Raw genomic sequence first — 23,274 nt, 5'->3', positions numbered from 1 at the left:
GATGGGACATAAAACTAGCAAAATAGCCAGAAGACCCTTGCTGTGCCTGCCTGCCTGCCTTCTCTTTTCTCTCTCTCCCTCCCTCCCTCCTTCCCTCTCTCCCACTCCCTTTCTCTTTCTCTCTCCCTCCCTCCCTCCTTCCCTCTCTCCCACTCCCTTTCTCTTTCTCTCTCCTTGGGACCTGCCGGAAGTGGAAGCAGTAACCCCTCCGGGACTCCCCTGGGGAGCTCCTCCCCTTCCGTCCTAATCTCAAAGTCCAGCTGGTCAGTGAGCAGTGGAGCCCTTCCTCAGACCTGTTTCCACGGGGATTTGCTTCCTGACTGGGAGAGATGACTCTAGCCTGGAGACATTTGCTGAGAGCTTTGTACCTGGAGAGCTCAACTCCCAGGACTCCCAAGACACGCCCTTCCCCCAAAGGTGAGTGGAAACCAGAGGGATGTGGGTCAGCAGAGGGTCAGCGAGAGGGGAAGGGCTGAGCTCCAGAGCCTGTTGCCTGGAATTCTGGAATGTTAGACCTGGATAGGGTCTTAGAGACAAGTCAACTAAGACCTGTGAGCTAGACTTCACCTTGTCAGACCCAGTACCCCCTTCTCCTGTCCAATATTTTGTAATGTTTCCTTTCATCTTGAAATGAAATTCATGGATAATAAAACCTAACTATACACAATTTCAAAATAAAAACAGTCACAGTAACATAAAGGAGAAAGAAAAAGAAAGCAATTCAAAATAATAAAGTATTAACTGTAGTATACAGATGCTTGAGGATAACTATTTTAAAAAACATAAAAGCATCCACACAAATTTCCTCCGGGACTCCAGAAAGTGGTACCACCCCCTCAATTACTAACAAGAAAACAGCCTCAGAGAAGTGTAGTCATTTACCCAAAGTCACTGAAGCCAGGTCTAGACCCTGAGCCCTCTTCTTCCACTCAGACTCTCCTCTTTCTCCAGCAGGAACAGACCTGGGGTAGCCAGGTCTGGTGGTGGCTTCATGTGCCTTTGTGTTCCTGATTTTTCACATCTATCTTGTTTCACTAGGAGCCTACCACCTCCTCACCAATTTCCCTGCTGCAAACTCGAGCGTAAGTAGGCATTTGCACACTGATGTGTCATAGTGGGACCCTGTGCCCCACAGGCCCCGAACAAACACAGGGGACCCTTTTCCATTGCCCATCATGATCAAGTTTATCTTCATTCTCTCCTCATCTTTCCTTTTCCTGTCTCCTTCCTTCCTCTTCCATTTGCTTTTTTCCCCCTTAACACTTGCAATTCTTTGAAACGTAATACATATCTGATGCTTTAAATGCATTATCTCCTCTCATCTTCAACCAAACTTCTTAGGGGGTACTATTATCCCATTTCACAGATGAGAAGACAGAAGAATAAAGGATAATTAAGAAATTTGGTCAAAGGCAGAAACATAGAAGTGACAACTTGGGGTTCAAAGCCAGGTCTGTCTCGCTCCAAAGTCAGAGCGATTCCACCAGGCCCTTTCTTACCCACCCTTTTGGATTTGTCTTTTCCCCCAGTCATGGGTCTTTTGCCAGAACACTATTTAACTCCAACATTTCCTGAGAAGGAGCTAGAATTATACCCAGAGTCTTATGCTCAGTAAAGAGGACGCTACCCTAAAAGTACCGGTTGTTGACAAAGTAAGAGAAAATGCCCTCTCTGCTGCCTCTTCCCCTTTCCTACCCCTGCCCTGAGGGTTGTGGAGCTGGATTGATGGTGGGAGCAGGGGCCGGGAAATGGCAGGTGAGGCTCCGTGCCTAGAGATCTTGATCAGCTCACTGAGGACCCCTTCACGTGGCTCCACCAAGGGCACTACCAGGGAAAAGTAACCTTGCAAACCCAGCACACGTAGACATGGATGTCATACATTTTACCTGGTCTTTCCAAAACCTTTGGGACTTGGCTTCTACTTTCTTACCTACTAGTCCTAAATACCTGCCTGCTTGTTTGTTCATCCAAACACACACTCACTGAACACACCCTTCTTAAGAATCTGCGGGGTGCAAATAGACATTAGGCAATAAGTATGTGAGCACCTACCACACACCTGAGCAAAACAAAATCTCAGCCCTTACGTACCTCAGTGGGGGAGACTGAGCATAAACAAATAAACAGGTAAATATGTAAAAAATGAAATCCAGTCGAGATACATGCTGTAAATCAAGCCAAATCATGGTGAGGCAATAGAAAAATAAAATGGGCAGAGGGGGAGGCAGGGGCCACGTTAGACAGGAAGATCACCTGGTGTTAAAAGCTGTCAGGGGCTTCCCTGGTGGCGCAGTGGTTGAGTCTGCCTGCCGATGCAGGGGACGCGGGTTCGTGCCCCGGTCCGGGAAGATCCCACATGCCGCAGAGCGGCTGGGCGCGTGAGCCATGGCCACTGAGCCTGCGCGTCCGGAGCCTGTGCTCTGCAACGGGAGAGGCCACAACAGTGAGAGGCCCGTGTACCGAAAAAAAAAAAAAAAAAAAAGCTGTCAGATATGCAAAAATAAAAATGTGTCACAGGACTTCCCTGGCAGTCCAGTGGTTAGGACTCCAAGCTTCCACTGCAGGGGGCGAGGGTTCAATCCCTGACTGGGGAACTGAGATCCCACATGCCGCATGGTGCAGCCAAGAAAAAGAGTATGTCACAATCACCTGCATGTATATTATGTGATATATGTGTGCATACAATGTTCAGCCTTACCTCTGTTTGATAGGCACAATCACTTTAGGCCCACTATGTCCACAAAGTTACAGGAGCAATTTGTTTTCAGGATAAAAGAATGGAGAAAATATCTCAGCCATGCCTTCTTTCTTACTAATTAGCTAAAGATTATTAAATTTATAACATGTCTAGGCAGGTGGAGTGTATGCTCAAACATACCATTTTGCTATCACCTGCCTTCTCTCCCACAAGGAGGGTTGCACAGGAGGGCAAGTGGATTGCAAATAACACCCGTTTCCACCTGAGAAACTTCCCAAGCCTCCTGCAAAGACTTTTCTAAGCAAAACATTCAAATTAGGGCCTCCCTGGTGGCGCAAGTGGTTGAGAGTCCGCCTGCCGATGCAGGGGATACGGGTTCGTGCCCCGGTCTGGGAGGATCCCATATGCCGCGGAGCGGCTGGGCCCGTGAGCCATGGCCGCTGAGCCTGCGCATCCGGAGCCTGCGCGTCCGGAGCCTGTGCTCCGCAACGGGGGAGGCCACAACAGTGAGAGGCCCGCATACCGCAAAAAAAAAAAAAAAAAAAAAAAAAAAACATTCAAATTAGCCCTAAGGGTAGGTGTCCTGCCTGCCCCTCCAGGCCATCCTTGCTGCCATCTGTGGACTGACCTAAGCCCAGCAGAGGGCCAGGAGGGGCTCAGAGAAGGCCTGCTCCCAAAAATACCAAAGGAAGGATGGAGCCACCTGCCTGGGAATCTTGCTGGTGAACAATGGCAACTGGCCCTGGTTTACTTAGGGAAAAGGACATTTATTGGAAGGATACAGAGGGAAGGTGGGAGGGGCTATAAGAATCAATAGGAAGGTGAGGAGGTGGGCAGGACTGGAGGTGCAAAGTTACCAGGGAAAGCCCCGTGGAAACAGCAGGAACTCCAGGCAGGAACAGCCTCGGAAGCACATCATGGCTCTAATGAGAACCTCCAGCTAGTCCCTCCATCCAGGTCCTTTGCTCAAGACTTCAGATCCAAGGGCTTCCCTGGTGGCGCAGTGGTTGAGAGTCCGCCTACCGATGCAGGCACGGGTTCGTGCCCTGGTCCGGGAAGATCCCACATGCTGCGGAGCGGCTGGGCCCGTGAGCCATGGCCGCTGAGCCTGCGCATCTGGAGCCTGTGCTCCGCAACGGGAGAGGCCACAACAGTGAGAGGCCCACGTACCGCAAAAAAAAAAAAAAAGACTTCAGAAGCAGGGACATCTGATTCAGATATGAGACCTTCAGAGGTCTCACGCCCTTCCCTTGGCTTCCCTGGCGGGAGACAGGCAGCTGGTATTATTATCCGCTCACTTAGAGCACACAGTTCAATCAAGGATGAGCATCTTCCGTAACTTCCTGCAGACTGTGGGACAGCTTATGAAGGGAGAAAGGAGGTGGCCTCAGGCCTTCAGCCCCATGGGGGGGTGAGGGTGGAACCTCAAAACTGCGAACACCTCACGTTTAATCACGGCCTCAGCTCTAAGGTGAGTGATAAAATCTTCCTCTCCTAACTCGCTGGCTAGCCCAAGTATCAGATGAGATACCCAAAGTGACAAGCTTTTTTAAAGTGACCTAATATGCTATGCAGAAATAAGGCATCGTTAGCACTTTAATAAATTCCCTTAATGTTCTACCAAGTATGCCCATTGTGTATTTTCAAATATTTTATAACCTTTTTTTTTATTTGAAAGAGACACAGGCTCTTAATAAATACCCACCCTGTGTTGAAAGCTGGTTGTGGATATTAGAAAAATCTTCGTCATTACAAAGAGAATTTCCCCTAGAATTTTCAAATGTCTACAAAAACGGATTTCTCTCACTTACCTTGCCCAACAGGTTTTCACTTTTTGATACTATGATTTGGGAGAAAGAACACAGAGCTAAGGTGACTTGTCTGTGGTGGAACTCTGTTGGTGAGAATTAGGCAGCCAGAAAATTAAATCTAGTTACCCACTTGTCAAGAGTGGTGGTGGTCTCCAAACCGAACCATCTTTTTATTTAAAGTAGAGTTCGTTTACAATATTGTATAAGTTTCAGATGTACAGCAAAGTGATTCAGTTATACATGTATCCTTTTTTCAGATTCTTTTCCATTACAGATTATTATAAGATATTGAATATAGTTCCCTGTGCTATACAGTAAATCCCTGTTGTGTAGCTATTTTACATATAGTGATATGTATCTATTAATCCTATGCTCCTAATTTATTCCTCCCCCTCCCCACCCCAAATGCCATCTTTAAATGTCTTGAGTTGTTCAAATGAATTGAGTGGAAGTTGATGAATTTAATGAAAATCATTAGTTGTCATCCATGTTCAGCATCAGGCTTAAAAAGGCAACATCAGACCAGCCAAAATGATAAAAGAGAGAAAAAAAATTTTCTATGCCGAAATAGACGTGGGATTCAGTTTTATGAACCCATATTTCAGTTCTCCCTTCCCCGACCCCCTTGGTGCTGTCTTCCCCCCACCACCACTAGCCCCACACACCCAGGCCCCAGGCATGCAAACAGGCAGGTGCACACACGCGCACACACAATTTCCAGAAGCCCAAGAGAAGCTTTATCAACCCTCAACTCTATGTCATCCTCAAAACATAGGCTATTTTGAATAAAGAACGCAGGCAACTATCAACATGTTTAGATTTGAATTTCTTCCAGAAAATAATGAAAACGGAAGCATGTTCTTTCTTTTTGTCAATCAACTATTATATGTACTGTTGTTTTTGAGTTTGGGTTGTTTAGCGAGAGAGGTTTTCAGCTGTTCGAAGATGTTGTCTAGACTTCTTTCCTTTTTTTATCAAAGTACAGTTGATTGACAATACTATATTAATTTCAAGTGTGCAACGTAGTGATTCAATATTTTTATAGATAATACTCCATTTAAAGTTAGTATGAAATACAGGCTTTACGCCCTGTGCTGTACAATACATCCTTGTACCTTATTTATTTTATACCTAGTAGTTGTACCTCTTCATGCCCTACCCCTACCTTGTCCCTCCCCCTCATCCCTCTCCCCACTGGTAACCGCTAGTTTGTTCTCTATATCTGTGAGTCTGTTTCTGTTTTGTTATAGTCATTCATTTGTTTCATTTTTTGGATTCCACATACAAGTGTGAGATGTAATCTAGACTTATTTCACTTACTGACTTATTATTTTTCCTACTTGCTTGCTAATCTTCCTTCCTTCCATCCTTCCTTCCTTCCTGAGAGCAGAATTTTATGTATTTCATTTTGAGCACTCATTCAGCCATCATATTCCTATCAGTTTGGTGAACAAACAAATGAATGAATGAATATACCTACTTGACCATTTAAAATTCAAGCTTTTTTTATCAAATTTTTCTAACTCTCTTTCTTCCCCATCCAGACTACTTTCATAATTTCCTGTAACTTTGGAGTCAAGAGACCTTTCAGCCTCCTCAATGGGTAACTCCAATTTTGCAGATAGGAAAATGAGACTGCAGGAGTGAAGAGAATTAGAATTCTTAGAAACACTCAGAATTTTTTCCCCATATCAGAACAGTAACTAATGTAGAGAGACACAATGAAAAGCTTTTGAGAAGGTGAAATTCTCAGAAAACTTAGCTATTATTTTTTGGGTCATTTCTATGTATGGATAGCCAAAAGCCACTTGCTTTTAAAGTAAGAGCAAATTAACGACATTCGTGATTATTTAGAGCAGAAAAGTGGATGAGCTTTTTCTGAAAGAAACAGAGTCAGTGTCATTACTTTCCAGATTCATTTAAAAACACAATTGTTCATTGTGTTTCTCAGGAGGGTGACTTTATAGCCACACAAAACACCAACATTACATCCATGGATTCAAACCTTCATGCTGAACAAGAGACATCATTTCCTCAGCTCTCTCCACCTGTAAAATTTTCTCGATACTGACCTTGAATCCTCAAAATTAGCAGCATTCTCTTCTAAGAGTACTTATAAAGTTTCTAGATAACTCTTCCAGCTCCGATGTTCTCTGATTCTATTATTCCATCCCACTGCTATAGAGGGGTCAATATCTGTGCTAGCAGAGGAGAATGGAGGTGGCCAGTGAATGAGTGAAACGGTACCAGGCTGGGAGTCAGAAACTGGGAGTTTTGTTCTTGTTCTGCAGCTAACTAGCTTGGTGATCTTAAACAAATCAACTTACCACTTTAGGCTGGTTTCTACATCTATAAAATGAGCATCTTGACACCCCCCCAAAAAAACTAAGCTTCCTTCTAGCTTCAAATATTTAATGATTCCTCTGGCTCAGCTTATCTTTTCTTTGCCATGGTCTTGTGTTGTCATGAACTTCAAGTTGTGTTTTACAGGAAGGTTTTGTCTTCTGGATCTCCTTGCATGTATTTATTATTATAGTACATGGCCTAGCACCTCTCTCTCCTCATCCCCTACAAGAATAGTCAAAAGCCATTTGTTCTTTGTTTATTGGAGCCAACCCAGTACTGGGAACTGGGCTAGGCACTGGGATTCAGGGACTAGGAAGGTCAAAGCTTAGAAAGCACCTCTATGGACAGAGAATGGACTCCTGCAACCCCCAGCCCTGGCAGAAGTTTGAACCGAACAGAGAATTACAGTCCATACAGGCAGCAGAGAGAGGAACTTCCCAAGCTTGTGAGGGACCCAGGTGGGAGAAACCATGACTTCCCCCAGTATCCTCTGTGCCTTTCCTGACTAGATTTGAGAGGAGCTCTCTTTTTTTCTCCAGAAAATTCATTATTTTTAATTTTAATTTTTAATTTTATTGAAGCATAGTTGACTTACAATGTTGTATTAATTTCTGCTGTACAACAGTGACTCAGTTATACACGTATATTCTTTTACATATTCTTTTCCATTATGGTTTATCACAGGATGTTGAATATAGTTCCCTGTGCAGTACATTAGGACCTTGTTGTTTAAGAAAATTCATTATTAAGATACTTCAGTTTGGGGCCTGCGCTCACTGGCCTGGTGATGTCAGAGGCTGGAAAACTCCACCATCCGTCCCGCTCGGCGCCTCCATTTTGAATATGCAGACTTCGTAACCGAGATGCACCTGCGCAGGGCACCAATTACCTCACCTTCTTCCCTACCTCCAATTACCTTTCCCCACATCTAAGACCACCCTGCTTATTCCATAAATATCCCAACTGGGGAGGCAGTTCTGAGACTTGTCCTCCAGTCTCCTCGCTTGGCTGCCTTGTGAGTAAAACTCTTTCTGAGCTGTAAAAAAAAAAAAAAAAAAAAAAAAAGATACCTCAGTTTTAAATCCAAAGGCTGATTTAAATAAGAAATAAACAAAAGTTCTCAGAACTTTGATTCAGGTAACTATAGATGATTCTTACGAACGCTCTTGTGTGATGTTCAGCTGAGGACACTAACTCACTTCACTTTCAGTAGGTGCTTTCTGGACATCTGTAACCAAGCTCGGTCTTCATACAAAGCCCAGCATGCCTCCGTGTGACTTCACACCTGAAAGATACCAGGTGAGAGTAAGAGCTTTAGGAATATCCCAACAAGGTGGTTCTTCTTGGGAGGCCTCACATAGTTGCTTCCTCAAGAAGGAACAACAGATGGCCCTGCCTGCCACTGAGCCATCCATCTCAGATGTCCTATCCCTTAAGCCACTGGGAGCATCTGAACTCTTTTACCCCATTCAGTGGCATTGCATGAGTTGGGGTGTGTGTGAGACAGAGACAGACAGAGGCAGAGATGGAGAGACAAAACAGAAGGAGACAGAGAATACAAGGAAGAGACTGTCCCTGACAATATATGTATCACAGTGATGTAGGCATAGATGTACACACACAAAGAAATACATAGATCACAGATGTGAAGGCTATTTTGCTCTCAGGCTAATAAATATTGGACTCATTCTCTCTCTCCCTCTCTGTGTCTCTGTCTCCCTCTCTCCCCAACACCCCTTCATCCTACATAATATTCATAAGTTAGAAATTGTAGAATTAATAGAGTCAGGAGGGACCCACAGAGAAGAGAACTATAGGACAGAGGCTTTGTAATTAAAGACATAAACACCACAAGCACTTCATTCTTTTTTTTTTTTTTTTTTTTTTGCGGTACGCAGGCCTCTCACTGTTGTGGCCTCTCCCATTGTGGAGCACAGGCTCCAGACGTGCAGGCTCAGCGGCCATGGTTCACCGGCCCAGCCGCTCCGCGGCATGTGGGATCTTCCTGGACCGGGGCACGAACCCGTGTCCCCTGCATCGGCAGGCAGACTCTCAACCACTGCGCCACCAGGGAAGTCCTTCATTCTTTTTTTTTTTTTTTTTGCAGTACGCGGGCCTCTCACTGTTGTGGCCTCTCCCGTTGCGGAGCACAGGCTCTGGACGCACAGGCTCAGTGGCCGTGGCTCATGGGCCCAGCCGCTCCACAGCATGTGGGATCTTCCCAGACCGGGGCACGAACCCGTGTCCCCTGCATCGGCAGGCGGACTCCCAACCACTGCACCACCAGGGAAGCCCCATTCTTTTATTCTCAAAAAAAAAAAAAAAAAAAACTACAGAGGAAAAGAAACACATTACTTCAGACATTTACTTCCAAAGTCTTTTACTTTTTTTCACAGCTAGAATTAACTCAAAGCCAAGGTTTTCCATTGAGAGGTAGAAAATTCCAGCCCCCTTCTCCATGTTTGATATAGAAAGGGATTAAAGGGCCACATGAATAATTTCCTCCACTTGAGAGGAAGGACCTGGGTGTGTGTCCTGCAAGGAGGTCACTGGGCAAAGGGCAGCAGCCCTGTGCTGGGTTGGTGGGGAGGCCAGGCACTGCTATGTGGACCTGCTAGTGACGGTGTAAGCGATGTCGGGATAAGGAAGATGCTAAACACTTAAATCTTGCCTACTTACAGTCCCTTGCCTATAATCGAGTCCTGGAGATCCACAAGCAACATCTTTCTCCTGTGCTGACAGCCTATTTCTCAGAGCCCTTGTTGCTCCACCAGGGGCACATGGAGTGGCTCTTTGATTATGAAGGAAACAGATACCTGGATTTCTTTTCTGGGATTGTCACTGTCAGTGTTGGTCACTGCCACCCGTGAGTATCCTTAAAATTCTGGGATTTTCACTCCAGAAAAATATACGGAAAACAGGCTAATGATCATGTTCAGGATTCAGAACCTCAGTTAAGGGGGGACCTTCAAGATGGCGGAGGAGTAAGACGTGGAGATCACCCTCCTCCCCACACAAAAAACAAAAATACATCTACATGTAGAACAACTCCTACAGAACACCTACTGAACGCTGGCAGAATACCTCAGACTTCCCAAAACGCAAGAAACTCCCCACGTACCTGGGTAGGGCAAAAGAAAAAAGAAAAAACAGGGATAAAAGAATAGGGATGGGACCTGCAAAGGAGGAAAGGATTCCACACACTAGGAAGCCCCTTCGCTGGTGGAGACGTGGGGGGGGGGGACGGGGGGGCGGGGGGCGGAGGGGAGCTTCGGAGCCATGGAGCAGAGCGCAGCAACATGGAGGGCAAAGCGGAGAGATTCCCGCACAGAGAATCGGTGCCGACCAGCACTCACCAGCCCGAGAGGCTTGTCTGCTCACCCGCCGGGGCGGGCAGGGCTGGGAGCTGAGGCTCGGGCTTCGGTCGGATCCCAGGGAGAGGACTGGGGTTGGCTGCGTGAACACAGCCTGAAGGGGCTAGTGCGCCACGGCTGGCCGGGAGGGAGTCCGGGGGAAAGTCTGGAGCTGCCGAAGAGGCAACAGACTTTTTCTTGCCTCTTTCTTTCCTGGTGCGCAAGGAGAGGGGATTAAGTGCACTGCTTAAAGGAGCTCCAGAGACAGACGTGAGCCGCGGCTATCAGCGCGGAGACGGGCATGAGACGCTAAGGCCGTTGCTGCCGCCAACAAGAAGCCTGTGTGCGAGCACAGGTCACTCTGCACACCTCCCCTCCCGGGAGCCTGTGCAGCCCAAGGGAGCCTGTGCAGCCCACCACTGCCAGGGTCCCGGGATCCAGGGACAACTTCCCCGGGAGAACGCACGGCACACCTGAGGCTGGTACAACATCACACTGGCCTCTGCCGCCACAGGCTCGCCCCGCATCTGTATCCCTCCCTCCCCGCGGCCTGAGTGAGCCAGAGCCCCCAAATCAGCTGCTCCTTTAACCCCGTCGTGTCTGAGCGAAGAACAGATGCCCTCAGGTGACCTAAACGCAGAGGCGGGTCCAAATCTAAAGCTGATCCCCGGGAGCTGTGCGAGCAAAGATGAGAAAGGGAAATCTCTCCCAGCAGCCTCAGGAGGAGTGGATTAAATCTCCACAGTCAACTTGATGTACCCTGCATCTGTGGAATACCTGAATAGACAACAATCATCCCAAATTGAGGAGGTGGACTTCAGGAGCAACTGTAGACTTGGGGTTTGCTTTCTGCATCTAATTTGTTTCTGATTTTATGTTTATCTTAGTTTAGTATTTAGAGCTTATTATCATTGGTAGATTTGTTTATTGATTTGGTTGCTCTCTTCTTTCTTTGTTTTTATTACTTTTAATTTTTTAATTTTTAATTATTTTTTATTTTTTATTTTAGTAACTTTATTTTATTTTATTTCCTTCTTTCTTTCTATTTTTTTCTCCATTTTCTTCTGAGCCATATGGTGGACAGGGTCTTGGTGCTCCTGCCAGGTGTCAGGCCTGAGCCTATGAGGTCGGAGAGCTGAGTACAGGACACTGGTCCACCAGAGACCTCCCAGCTCCACGTAATATCAAAAGGCAAAAACTCTCCCACTGATCTCCATCTCAACTCTAAGACCCCGCTCCACTCAATGACCAGCAAGGTACAGTGCCGGACACCCGATGCCAAACAACTAGCAAGACAGGAACACAAACCGATGCATTAGAAAAGAAGCTGCCTAAAATCATAATAAGCTCATGGACACCCCAAAACACACCACCAGACGTGATCCTGCCCACCAGAAATACAAGATCCAGTCTCATTCACCAGAACACAGACACCAGTCGTCCCCTCCACGTGGTTGTGTAGGAAGCCAACACAACCCACTGAACCAGCCTTAGCCACTGAGGGCAGACACCAAGAACAACAGGAACTATGAACCTGCAGCCTGTGAAAAGGAGAGCCCAAACACAGTAACTTAAGCAAAATGAGAAGACAGAGAAACACACAGCAGATGAAGCAGCAAGGTAAAAACCTACCAGTCCAAACAAATGCAGAGGAAATAGGCAGTCTAACTGAAAAAGAATTCAGAGTAATGATAGTAAAGATGATCCAAAATCTTGGAAATAGAATGGAGAAAATACAAGGCACATTTACCAAGGACCTAGAAGAATTAAAGAGCAAACAAACAATGATGAACAACACAATAAATTAAATTTAAAATTCTCTAGAAGGAATAAAGAGTGGAATAACTGAGGCAGAAGAACAGATAAGTGACCTAGAAGATAAAATAGGAGAAATAACTATCACAGACCAGAATAAAGAAAAAAGAATGAAAATAATTGAGGACAGTCTTAGAAACCTCTGGGACAACATTAAACAAACCAACATTCGAATTATAGGGGTCCCAGAAGAAGAGCAAAAAAAAAAAGAGGGACTGAGAAAATACTTGAGGAGATTATAGTTGAAAACGTCCTTAATATGGGAAGGGAAATAGTCAGTCAAGTCCAGGAAGTGCAGAGAGTCCCATACAGGATAAATCCATGGAGAAACACACCAAGACACATATTAATCAAACTATCAAAAGTTAATACAAACAAAAAATATTAAAAACAGCAAGGGAAAAGCAACAAATAACATACAAGGGAATCCCCATAAGGTTAACAACTGATCTTTCAGCAGAAACTGCAAGCCAGAAGGGAGCAGCAGGACATATTTAAAGACATGAAAGGGAAAAATCTACAACCAAGATTACTCTACCCAGCAAGGATCTCATTCAGTTTCAATGGGGAAATTAAAATCTTTACAGACAAGCAAAAGCTAAGAGAATTCAGCACCACCAAACCATCTCTACAACAAATGCTAAAGGAACTTCTCTAGGCAGGAAACACAAGAGAAGGAAAAGACTTATAATAACAAACCCAAAACAATTAAGAAAATGGTAATAGGAACATACATATCAATAACTACCTTAAATGTAAATGGATTAAATGCTCCAACCAAAACACATAGACTGGCTGAATGGATACAAAAACAAGACCTGTATATGTGCTGTCTACAAGAGACCCACTTCAGACCTAGGGACACATACAGACTGAAAGTGAGGGGATGGAAAAAGATATTCCATGCAAATGGATATCAAAAGAAACCTGGAGTAGCAATACTCATATCTGATAAAAGAGACTTTAAAATAAAGACTATTACAAGAGACAATAAGGACACTACATAATGATCAAGGGATCAATCCAAGAAGAAGATATAACAATTGTAAATATTTATGCACCAAACATAGGAGCACCTCAATACATAAGGCAAATGCTCACAGCCATAAAAGGGGAAATAGACAGTAACACAATCACATTAGAGGATTTTAATACCCCACTTTCACCAATGGACAGAGCATCCAAAATGAAAATAAATACGGAAACACAAGCTTTAAATGACACATTTAAAAAGATGGACTTAATTGATATTTATAGGACATTCCATCCAAAAACAACAGAATACACATTTTTCTCAAGTGCCTGAGAACATTCTCCAGGATAGACCATATCTTAGGTCACAAATCAAGCCTTGGTAAATTTAAGAAAATTGAAATCATATCAAGTATCTTTTCCAACCACAATGCAATAAGACTAGATATCAATTAGAGGATAAAATCTCTAAAAAATACAAGCACATGGAGGCTAAACAATACACTACTAAATAACCAAGAGATCACTGAAGAAATCAAACAGGAAATCAAAAAATACCTAGAAACAAATGGCAATGAAAACATGATGTCCCAAAACCTATGGGATGCAGCAAAGGTACTTCTAAGAGGGAACTTTATAGCAATACAATCCTACCTCAAGAAACAAGACACATCTCAAATAAACAACCTAACCTTACACCTAAAGCAATTAGAGAAAGAAGAACAAAAAAACTCCATAGTTAGCAGAAGGAAAGAAATCATAAAGATCAGATCCGAAATAAATGAAAAAGAAATGAAGGACATGCTAGCAAAGATCAACAAAACTAAAAGCTGGTTCTTTGAGAAGATAAAATTGATAAACCATTAGCCACACTCATCAAGAAAAAAAGGGAGAAGACTCAAATCAATAGAATTACAAATGAAAAAGGAGAAGTAACAACTGACACTGCAGAAATACAAAGGATCATGAGAGATTACTACAAGCAACTATATGACAATAAAATGGACAACCTGGAAGTAATGGACAAATTTTTAGAAAAGTACAACCTCTCGAGACTGAACCAGGAAGAAATAGAATGTATAAACAGACCAATCACAAGCACTGAAATTGAAACTGTGACTAAAAATCTTCCAACAAACAAAATCCCAGGACCAGATGGCTTCACAGGCAAATTCTATCAAACATTTAGAGAAGAGCTAACACCTATCCTTCTCAAACTCTTCCACAATAGACCAGAGGGAGGAACACTCTCAAACTCATTCTACAAGGCCACCATCACCCTGATACCAAAACCAGACAAAGATGTCACAAACAAAGAAAACTACAGGCCAATATCACTGATGACCATAGATGCAAAAATCCTCAACAAAATACTAGCAAATAGAATCCAACAGCACCTTACAGTGATCATACACCATGATCAAGTGGTGTTTATCCCAGGAATGCAAGTATTCTTCAATATATGCAAATCAATCAATGTGATATACCATACAAACAAATTGAAGGAGAGAAACCATATGATCATCTCATTAGATGCAGAAAAAGTTTTTGACAAAATTCAACACTGATTTATGATAGAAAATCCCCTGGAAAGTAGGCATAGAGGGAAAGTTCCTCAACATAATAAAGGCCATATATGACAAACCCACAGCCAATGTAGTTCTCAACAGTGAAAAACTGAAACTATTTCCACGAAGATCAGGAGCAAGACAAGGTTGCCCACTCTCACCACTTTTATTCAACATAGTTTTGGACGTTTTAGCCACAGCAATCAGAGAAGAAAAAGAAATAAAAGGAATCCAGATCAGAATCAATGGAGAAAAGACAGCCTCTTCAATAAATAGTACTGGGAAAACTGGACAGCTACATGTAAAAGAACGAAATTAGAATACTCCCTAATACCATACACAAAAATAAACTCTAAATGGATTAAAGACCTAAATATAAGGCCAGACACTGTAAAACTCTTAGAGGAAAACATAGGCAGAGCACTGCATGACATAAACCACAGCAAGATCCTTTTTGACCCACCTCCTAGAGAAACGGAAATAAAATCAAAAATAAACAAATGGGACGTAATGAAACTTAAAAGCTCTTGCACAGCAAAGGAAACCATAAACAAGTCGAAAAGACAACCCTCAGAATGGGAGTAAATATTTGCAAATGCAGCAACTGACAAAGGATTAATTTCCAAAATTTATAAGCAGCTCATGCAGCTCAATACCAAAAAAAAACAATCCAAACCAAAAATAGAAGACCTAAATAGACATTTCTCCAGAGAAGATATACAGATTGCCAACAAACACATGAAAGGATGCTCAACATCACTAATCATTAGAGAAATGCAAATCAAAACTACAATAAGGTATCACCTCATACCAGTCAGAATGGCCATCATCAAAAAATCTGCAACAATAAATGCTAGAAAGGGTGTGGAGAAAAGGGAACCCTCCTACACGGTTGGTGCGAATGTAAATTGATACAGCCACTATAGAGAACAGTATGGAGTTTCCTAAAAAACTAAAAATAGAGCTACCATACGACCCAGCAATCCCACTACTGGGCATATACCCTGAGAAAACCATAATTCAAAAGGAGTCATGTACTACAATGTTCATTGCAGCACTATTTACAATAGCCAGGACATGAAAGCAATCTAAGTGTCTATTGACAGATGACTGGATAAAGAAGATGTGGCACATATATACAATGGAATATTACTCAGCCATAAAAAGAAGTGAAATTGAGCTATTTGTAGTGAGGTGGATGGACCTAGAGACTGTCATACAGAGTGAAGTAAGTCAGAAAGAGAAAAACAAATACCGTACACTAACACATATACAAGGAACCTAAAAATAATAATAATAATAATGGTTCTGAAGAACCTAGGGGCAGGACAGGAATAAAGATGCAGACGTGCAGAATGGACTTGAGGACACGGGGAGGGGGAAGGGTAAGCTGAGATGAAGTGGCATGGACATATATACACTACCAAATGTAAAATGGATAGCTAGCATAGTAGCTGCATAGTACAGGGAGATCAGCTCGGTGCTTTGTGACCACCTAGAGGGGTGGGATAGGGAGGGTGGGAGGGAGATGCGAGAGGGAGGAGATATGGGGATGTATGTATATGTATAGCTGATTCACTTTGATATAAAGCAGAAACTATCACACCATTGCAAAGCAATTATACTCCAATAAAGATGTTAAAAAAAAAAGAACCTCAATTAAAAATTCTTTCTCCTTAGGTGCATTCTGGTTTACAACTAACATGATGCTCCCTGTTATTTCCTGGGTAACAAAAATAATCTTAACGTTGTCCTTTACCTTTTCTTGACAATTCAAGATTTTGTCATCCTCATGGCACATGCAGTGAGGCCTGTACCATGTGATTGGAGTGTGGCTGTGAGTATGTGTCTCCTCAGTAACTACAGCTTTCCAAAGAGAGGGAATGCACTGAGGAAAAGGCAAACAACAAGGGAAAGGCCAGTGGTTCTCAGAGAACACAGAGCAGGTGGCAGGTGGGAGATAATGAGAGATGAGAAATCACTTCTAGCTCTTCTTCATCAACTTCGAGCCATGAAGGAGGAAAGAAAAGATGATAAGAGAAAAATGTAACCAGAGCTGGAAATTTACACCGGCAATGGATGGCTCCATTAATCTTGAGATTTTCTGTGACCTTGATTATCAGTCCGCACACACAGATGCCCTGGGCAGGTCCTTCTGTTGTCCTTTTGGTTTGGGTGGAGCCATCTAATTTTAAGGTCTATTCTGGCTTGCCTTTAATAATCTGACCAATAAAACTCATAGTACGTGGGACAAAAATAAAGCAGCGAGTCTAAATAAATTGTGTAGGTTCAGGCCCTTCTGTGGAAGCAAGGGCAAAAGGTCTTCTCCACAAGCACCCGTGAGGAGGGAGTTAAACCTCCAGGTCCAGCTCTCACCCGTTCCTCCCATAGCCTTTTCCTTCCTGTTTGCATCTTCAGGAGGCACTAGTCACATACCAGGTCCTGAGGAGCATGCAAAATAAATTTCAGATGCAGTTTAAAACATAGGACAAACATGAATGAAGTAAGTAAACAAAAATGAAGTAGAGAACACATTTAAACATTCACATTGAATCCTCCCAATAACATGCAACATTATGCCTGTGAATCAACAACTCCCACTGGCTCTCATGTCCTTGGTGCTTCTCCTGATCTCCCCCTGACCTTTCAGCTTGTGCCTCTGACCCCCTAACTCTGAGTGTCTCGGGCTTTTTCCTGAGCCCTCTGCTCTTATCTCTATGCTCCCTTCATCTCTTATCATCTCCCCCATAGAATTGGTCCACCTCATCTCCCCACGTCTGCTCATTTAGTTCCTACATTTTCAGCAGCCTCACCCAACTCTTCAGCCTTGGCCTCTCACGAAGCTATGATAATAGCTCTAAGACACCTAAAGTGGGCTGTAAGATGCCCCATATTTCCCATAGCCTCCAGGACACCCCTGACCATGATATTCCACCATCGGCTGAAATTCGACATTGCCAAGACCAAATCCACCATGCTTTCCACAAAACTCTTTCTATTCACACATTCATTTATTCTAGGAGCACATATGAGCCACCTCCTCTGCAAAAGTCCTTGCTAGGAGCTGGGTAGTTAAGACAACCGACTGTGTTTCTCAACCAATCCTGGGATTTCCCCAATATTACAGGCAAGAATATTGAAGTCATCTTTGACTCTTTTCTGCCTTTCATTCCGTATAACCAACCTGACACCGAGGTCTAGTTTTCCCTCTGCTGAAATACCTCTTCTAGTAAACCCTCTCACTAATTCCCAGTAGCCCCAGTCTCCTAGGAGCTCTGCTCCTCCCACACCTGGAAGGCTACCATGCCCTCCCAGCTGGCCTCACCACTACCAGTCTTACCCCTCCATTCTACCTTCTTGTGGTTCTCAGATTTACTTTGCTAAACAATGCTCTTGTCAAGTGTCTCTTCTATTTTAGAGTTTATTGATACTCCACAATTTTCCAAAGTGAGTTCTGTGGGACACTGATCACAGGAGAGGTTCATTGGTAAAGGATCCCATTAGAAAATAAGGTTGGGAAACACTTTAAACTCTATCTTCCTCCTGAGGAGACACAGTGCACATTAGCCTATTAAAGGTACTGACAAGTCCTGCCGTAAAGAAATCTGATCTGGTATTTCTCAAAATTGTTTAACCACTGAACTGATGATTTTTTTGGGGTATGCCAGTTATTAATAAAAACAGAATTAGTGTGTAACAGACTTCGGCAATTGCTCTCCTTTAGATCAAGTTCAAACACCTCGGCCTGTCTTTTCGAAGCATTCCAAGTCAGGTCCCACCTACCTGTCTACCCGTAGTTCCTACTGCCCTTCAACATGAACCTTCGGATCCTTCAGAGAATGTGGTTACACAGTCAGTGTTCATCAACGCTGACCACTACTAAGACCCAAATGTTGGAATCTTCTTTAAAGGAAAAACTGTTGATCTTGTAAACATGTGCTTGATGGATCTATAATTCTTTAGAATAAAATGGGAAGACACTCAGGCTTACTTCTAGTTGTCTCTATTTTCCAAACTGTTCAAAGTGTAGTTAATAAGAAAATCTAGTTAGAAGAGATTGTAAGTTCAACTTCTTTCTATACTAGGAATTTCTCTTTTAAAATCCCCAGCACATAAGTCTCCTTTTGAACACTCCTCTTGGTGAGGAATTCATTACATTTTGAGGCAACACATCCCATTGTCAGATACCTCTGGTGGTTAGAGAAGCTCTTTCTTGTGTGGGGATGAAATCAGCCTCTTGAAACTCTTTGAGAAATAGCTGTGGGTTTGAGTTCATTGACCTGTGTTGTGTTGGGAGAGACGTGCCCGCTGGCACTGTGGGTAACTCTGCTCTTCTGTTTATCCAGGAAAGTAAACGCAGTGGCACAAAAGCAGCTTGGCCGCCTATGGCACACAAGTGCCGTCTTCTTCCACCCTCCGATCCACGAATATGCAGAGAAGCTTTCAGCGCTTCTTCCTGAACCTCTGAAGGTCTGATGCTTCCAGTTCAAAAGGATAGGAGTCTCATGATCCCAGGGAAGCTGGCCTAGGAAATGAGAGTATGGGTGGGAATCTGGTCTGTGCTTTGAACATCCGAAATGAGTGCGCTAGTGGCCATATTGGAAAGCACTCTAGGAGAAGAAAGGAATTGATGAATTACTGGTGAAACCAGCCGATGTTCACTTCATCAGTTCCAAACATCTGCCTCTCCTTGGTCACTCTCCTTACCACCACATCTTTGCAAAAATCACTTAGCGGGAGCCCCAGGCTTCCTGACACTCTCTTCTGTGTTCCTCAGGAAGTTTTCATCTCTTTGCTCCACAGCCCCTCTGCAAAGTCATTGGCATTTCTTCTTTTTTTTTTAACTTTTTATTTTATAGTGGAGTAGCGTTGCTTAACAATGTTGTGTTAGTTTCAGGCGTCCAGCAAAGTGATTCAGTTATACATAACCATGTATCTATTCTTTTTCAAATTCTTTTTCCATTTAGTTGTTACATAATATTGAGCAGAGTTCCCTGTGCTACACAGTAGGTCCTTGCTGGTTAACCATTCTTCTTTAACAAAGAGTAGGGCCATTTCTTTAGAAAATTAATATACCATTAAGTTCATTTGGTCTGAGACGCACTTTGATATTTCTGCTAAATGAGATGTTTTTCTGCATCTGAAATGATTGAATTTTTTAACTGAACTGAGATGTTAAAATGTTTGCCAAGGTTTGCATTTCGGGATTCAATGAGTTAATACATATTTAGAACAGTGTGCCGTACCTGGTGTTAGCTATTATGACCATCTTCTTGTATTATTTAGGTACCATATTTACTATGTTATCTACAAGAGATGGAGGAAGTTGCAAGAGCTGCAACCTCAGTTCAGGGCAGGCACACTCATGGATGAGTAGAGGCGAGGAAGCCCGCAAGGGCACAGCCCTGGCCTCCCAGTCCCCGAGCCTGGAGGATCTAGTACCCTTCTGTTCTCCCCTTTCTTTCAACCAAGATGAGCTGCACTTTTTTGTTTGTTGCTCGTTTGTTTTAACATTCACGAACACCGAACAGGCTCCTCTGAGAGCCTGCCTTGTCTCAAGCCTTCAGAATCAGGTGGGGCAGTTCAGGTTCAAGAACCAAGAGACCTGGTCCTCAGATCCCCTCAGCCACTAACCACTGTATGTCTCAGCAAGTCTCTCCATCTTAGCACTCTGCAGAGCATCAGGTAAAACCAATGAAAATCTGGAATATTTCACAACTCTGACAATCCCATAGTCATTTTTGTATCTCTAGTGCTTAGCAGATTCTCAGTGAATAGCTGTAGAATTAATATAGTAATTCAATGATGGGACTGCTGGTACGAAGGGAACTCTCCTTAATAATCAGAGGCTGGGATACACTGTCTTTAACAATTTCGAATGAATTGGGTAATCAAGTGTCTCATGACCATGTGTCTTTTTTTTTTCTCCAGGTCATTTTCCTGATGAACAGTGGCTCAGAAGCCAATGACCTAGCCATGCTGATGGCCAGAGCACACTCAAATAACACAGATATCATTTCTTTCAGGTAACCACACCTTGGAACATTCAACTTTAACATTGACTCACCCCAATATTAAATGTTTATCTTTAAAATATAGCCTAGAGCAGGAGAGGGGCTTTCCCAGGGTGTTTTTCTAATTTTAGATTTTAGGGTAGGTTCAGTCAAATGAATTTTATGTCTGGATAACACCATCCAAATTGGCCTGATCCAAGGTAGGGGTCTCTGACCAAGGTAACCAAGAGTTTGGAGTCCCAGTTTTGTCATAGATTCTCCTATGGAATTAAAAAGAAGGTGACATGACAGCTTTTTAACTTTAAAGATATGGTATAGAAACTAACACACAACGTTTTTCATCAACTATGCTCCAATATAAAATAAAAATTAAAAATAAAAAAATAAAAGTTAAGAAAAAGGTATGACTTTGACTATGACCTATGCCAAATAGTGACTGATTGGTCTGCACCCCCAGAAGCTCATGACTTTGCCATATGACACTGGGCCCACTTTCATCTCTGCTTATGGTAAGGAGCCATAGCCTGAATAGCCAACATGGACTTTCTTTTTTGTCCTACCCAGTGTTCCACATGCCAGTGATCATAGAAAAGTAAACTTAACCCAGTCCTCCCACTGTTTTCTGTCTGCAGAGGAGCCTACCATGGATGCAGTCCTTACACACTTGGCTTGACAAATGTAGGGTTCTACAAAATGGAACTCCCCAGTGGGATGGGCTGCCAATCAGTAAGTTTTGAGATATTTGTCATATTTCTCTAAAAACTCCTGGGTGTATGGAATCATTTATCAGATTTTCCAGGTATTAGGACTAGAAACTAATACAAATTAGCTTATATTATATAACTATAATTAATCAGGGGCTCAATTTGACTTAATCAAATTAAAGACCATTTAAGGGAAATGTTTCTTAGGAAGACCTTCAGAGTCTGAGTAATAATTAATGACAGAGATTTTTTAAAATTTTGTTTTGCTTTTAAATAAAATCAAGTAAACTGCAAATAAATGCACTGAAATAACTTCCCAGAGCCTTGAATGCATAAAATTTCCATAGAGTTGTCCCTGTACTCACCTTCTGTTCTCACTCACTGTTTCCACATTTTCAGCATCAGAATCAGATACCTAATTATTCTTATTCTTTCAGATGCCCTTACCGACCAAATTCTTGAGCAAATTGTTTCCAGGTTGACATTGAAATCAGTTTGCTTTGTAGAGTGCCCTCCTAATTGATTTCCAAAAAAAAAAAAATTATCTCTTCAAAGCAGAATATTAGGTTTTTGTCCTAAGTGGGAGAAGAGTAAAGGAGGAATCTTAGTATCAAATTAAGAAGCCCTCTTGCCTTAACTGGTACCATAGGTTGCCCCATTGGCTGTCTTGTGTTCACATCTTGCTAAACTCCCTCTTTTGTCATTTGCAGACGATGTGCCCGGATGTTTTCTGTGGCCCTTGGGGAGGAAGCCACTGCCGAGATTCTCCAGTGCAAACAATTAGGAAATGCAGCTGTGCACCAGGTCCAGCTGGGCAGGGGGGGAGGCACATGGTGGAAGGTCAGGAGGGGTAAGGAATGTGGAGAGAGGCAGAACCATTCCTGGGTGAACAGATTCGAAAAAGTGGGAAAGGGAAAGCCAAGGCAAATACAACTAGGAAATCACCCCTCACTGAACTAACACCTCTTATGCCTATGACCACTATACCATCAGAGCATCCATCTCCTGTTAGGAAACGCATCTCAGCATCTCATGCTATCAGAGCTAAGCCAAAAACAGACTATCACCTGGTGTTTCACGAAAGGCGCTCTCTTAGCTCTCCCAGCAATAGCTCTGCTACCAATTGTAAAAGAAAACAAGGTTTTTTTGAGGGATTATTTGCCAATTCCCAATGGGAGAAGGGGAAAGGGGTAAGAACACTTAGAAATCTCAAAACTCCAATCAGGAAGTTCCCCAGGGACTCAGAATACCAGCCAAAATGAGAGCCTTTGTCAAAACAGAAGGCCATTCCTGAAGACTGCTGACATCTCTTCCAAAGTTGTAAAGGCGTCCTCACAAGGAAAGCCACTATTCATCAAACACATTGTTATTACATTCTTTACCTCTTCTTCACAGGAGAGAGAGGAGGCATGGAGACAGCATTTGTTCTTTGCTCATCAGCAAGCCCCACCTCGCACTTGTCATCTCAGTGCAGGACCCTTTGGATAGCTGCCCCTAAGCAGTGCTGAAGGAAATCACTAAACGCTCCAACTGAGAGATCTTTAATGGAACAGGGTGTCACTGGGCTGAGAGGAAGAATGTAACTGGAAGCCTTAAAAATGAGCTTTGAAAGGAAGAAAATTCACAGTCATCTTAAAATTCAGATGGGATAATGGCAATACGGAGGTAGGAGAATGAAAGAATGAGCTTTAGAACAAGATGTTATAGTCACAGAACTTAAAACCATGGGGAAGTTTAAAGCTATCTTTCACACTCTCCATTTTAAAGAGGAAGAAACACGTCTACACCTAGGAGGCTGAGAGCTAGGACTTGACCCCAATTCTTCTGCCCTCAAAGCCAGTGCTCCCCAGCCATGACCACCCTTGTTCACATCGATATGCCAGCAGGAGGAACCCAGGCTTAAAAATAATTCCTGCTCTGCTGGCCAGGATTGAAGAGACACATGAAGTCAGGAGCCCTGGGTTGGACTTTCAGCCCTACCGTGGCTAAGCTG

General features: G+C 43.2%; 1 protein-coding gene across 2 annotated transcripts in view; it reads left to right on the top strand.

The window, feature by feature from the left end:
• Window positions 1-329: 329 nt before the first annotated feature.
• AGXT2 (alanine--glyoxylate aminotransferase 2) overlaps window positions 330-23,274 on the top strand; it is a 43,556-nt gene continuing 20,611 nt past the window's right edge. Inside the window, exons 1-7 of one of the 2 annotated variants that reach the window (XM_060091624.1) lie at window positions 330-417; window positions 8,069-8,154; window positions 9,537-9,721; window positions 18,910-19,033; window positions 20,495-20,589; window positions 21,210-21,303; window positions 21,992-22,085. In XM_060091624.1, the coding sequence (XP_059947607.1) occupies window positions 330-417; window positions 8,069-8,154; window positions 9,537-9,721; window positions 18,910-19,033; window positions 20,495-20,589; window positions 21,210-21,303; window positions 21,992-22,085 (766 nt within the window). Of the gene's footprint in view, window positions 418-8,065; window positions 8,155-9,536; window positions 9,722-18,909; window positions 19,034-20,494; window positions 20,590-21,209; window positions 21,304-21,991; window positions 22,086-23,274 lie in introns of both variants that reach the window. The other variant, XM_060091623.1, reaches the window with a different exon arrangement.

This window comes from Mesoplodon densirostris, chromosome 3 (genome assembly GCF_025265405.1).
Source record: "Mesoplodon densirostris isolate mMesDen1 chromosome 3, mMesDen1 primary haplotype, whole genome shotgun sequence".
Lineage (NCBI taxonomy): Eukaryota > Metazoa > Chordata > Mammalia > Artiodactyla > Ziphiidae > Mesoplodon > Mesoplodon densirostris.
The sequence above is the reverse complement of the archived record's forward strand: the minus strand, read 5'-3'. Positions and strand labels throughout refer to the sequence as shown.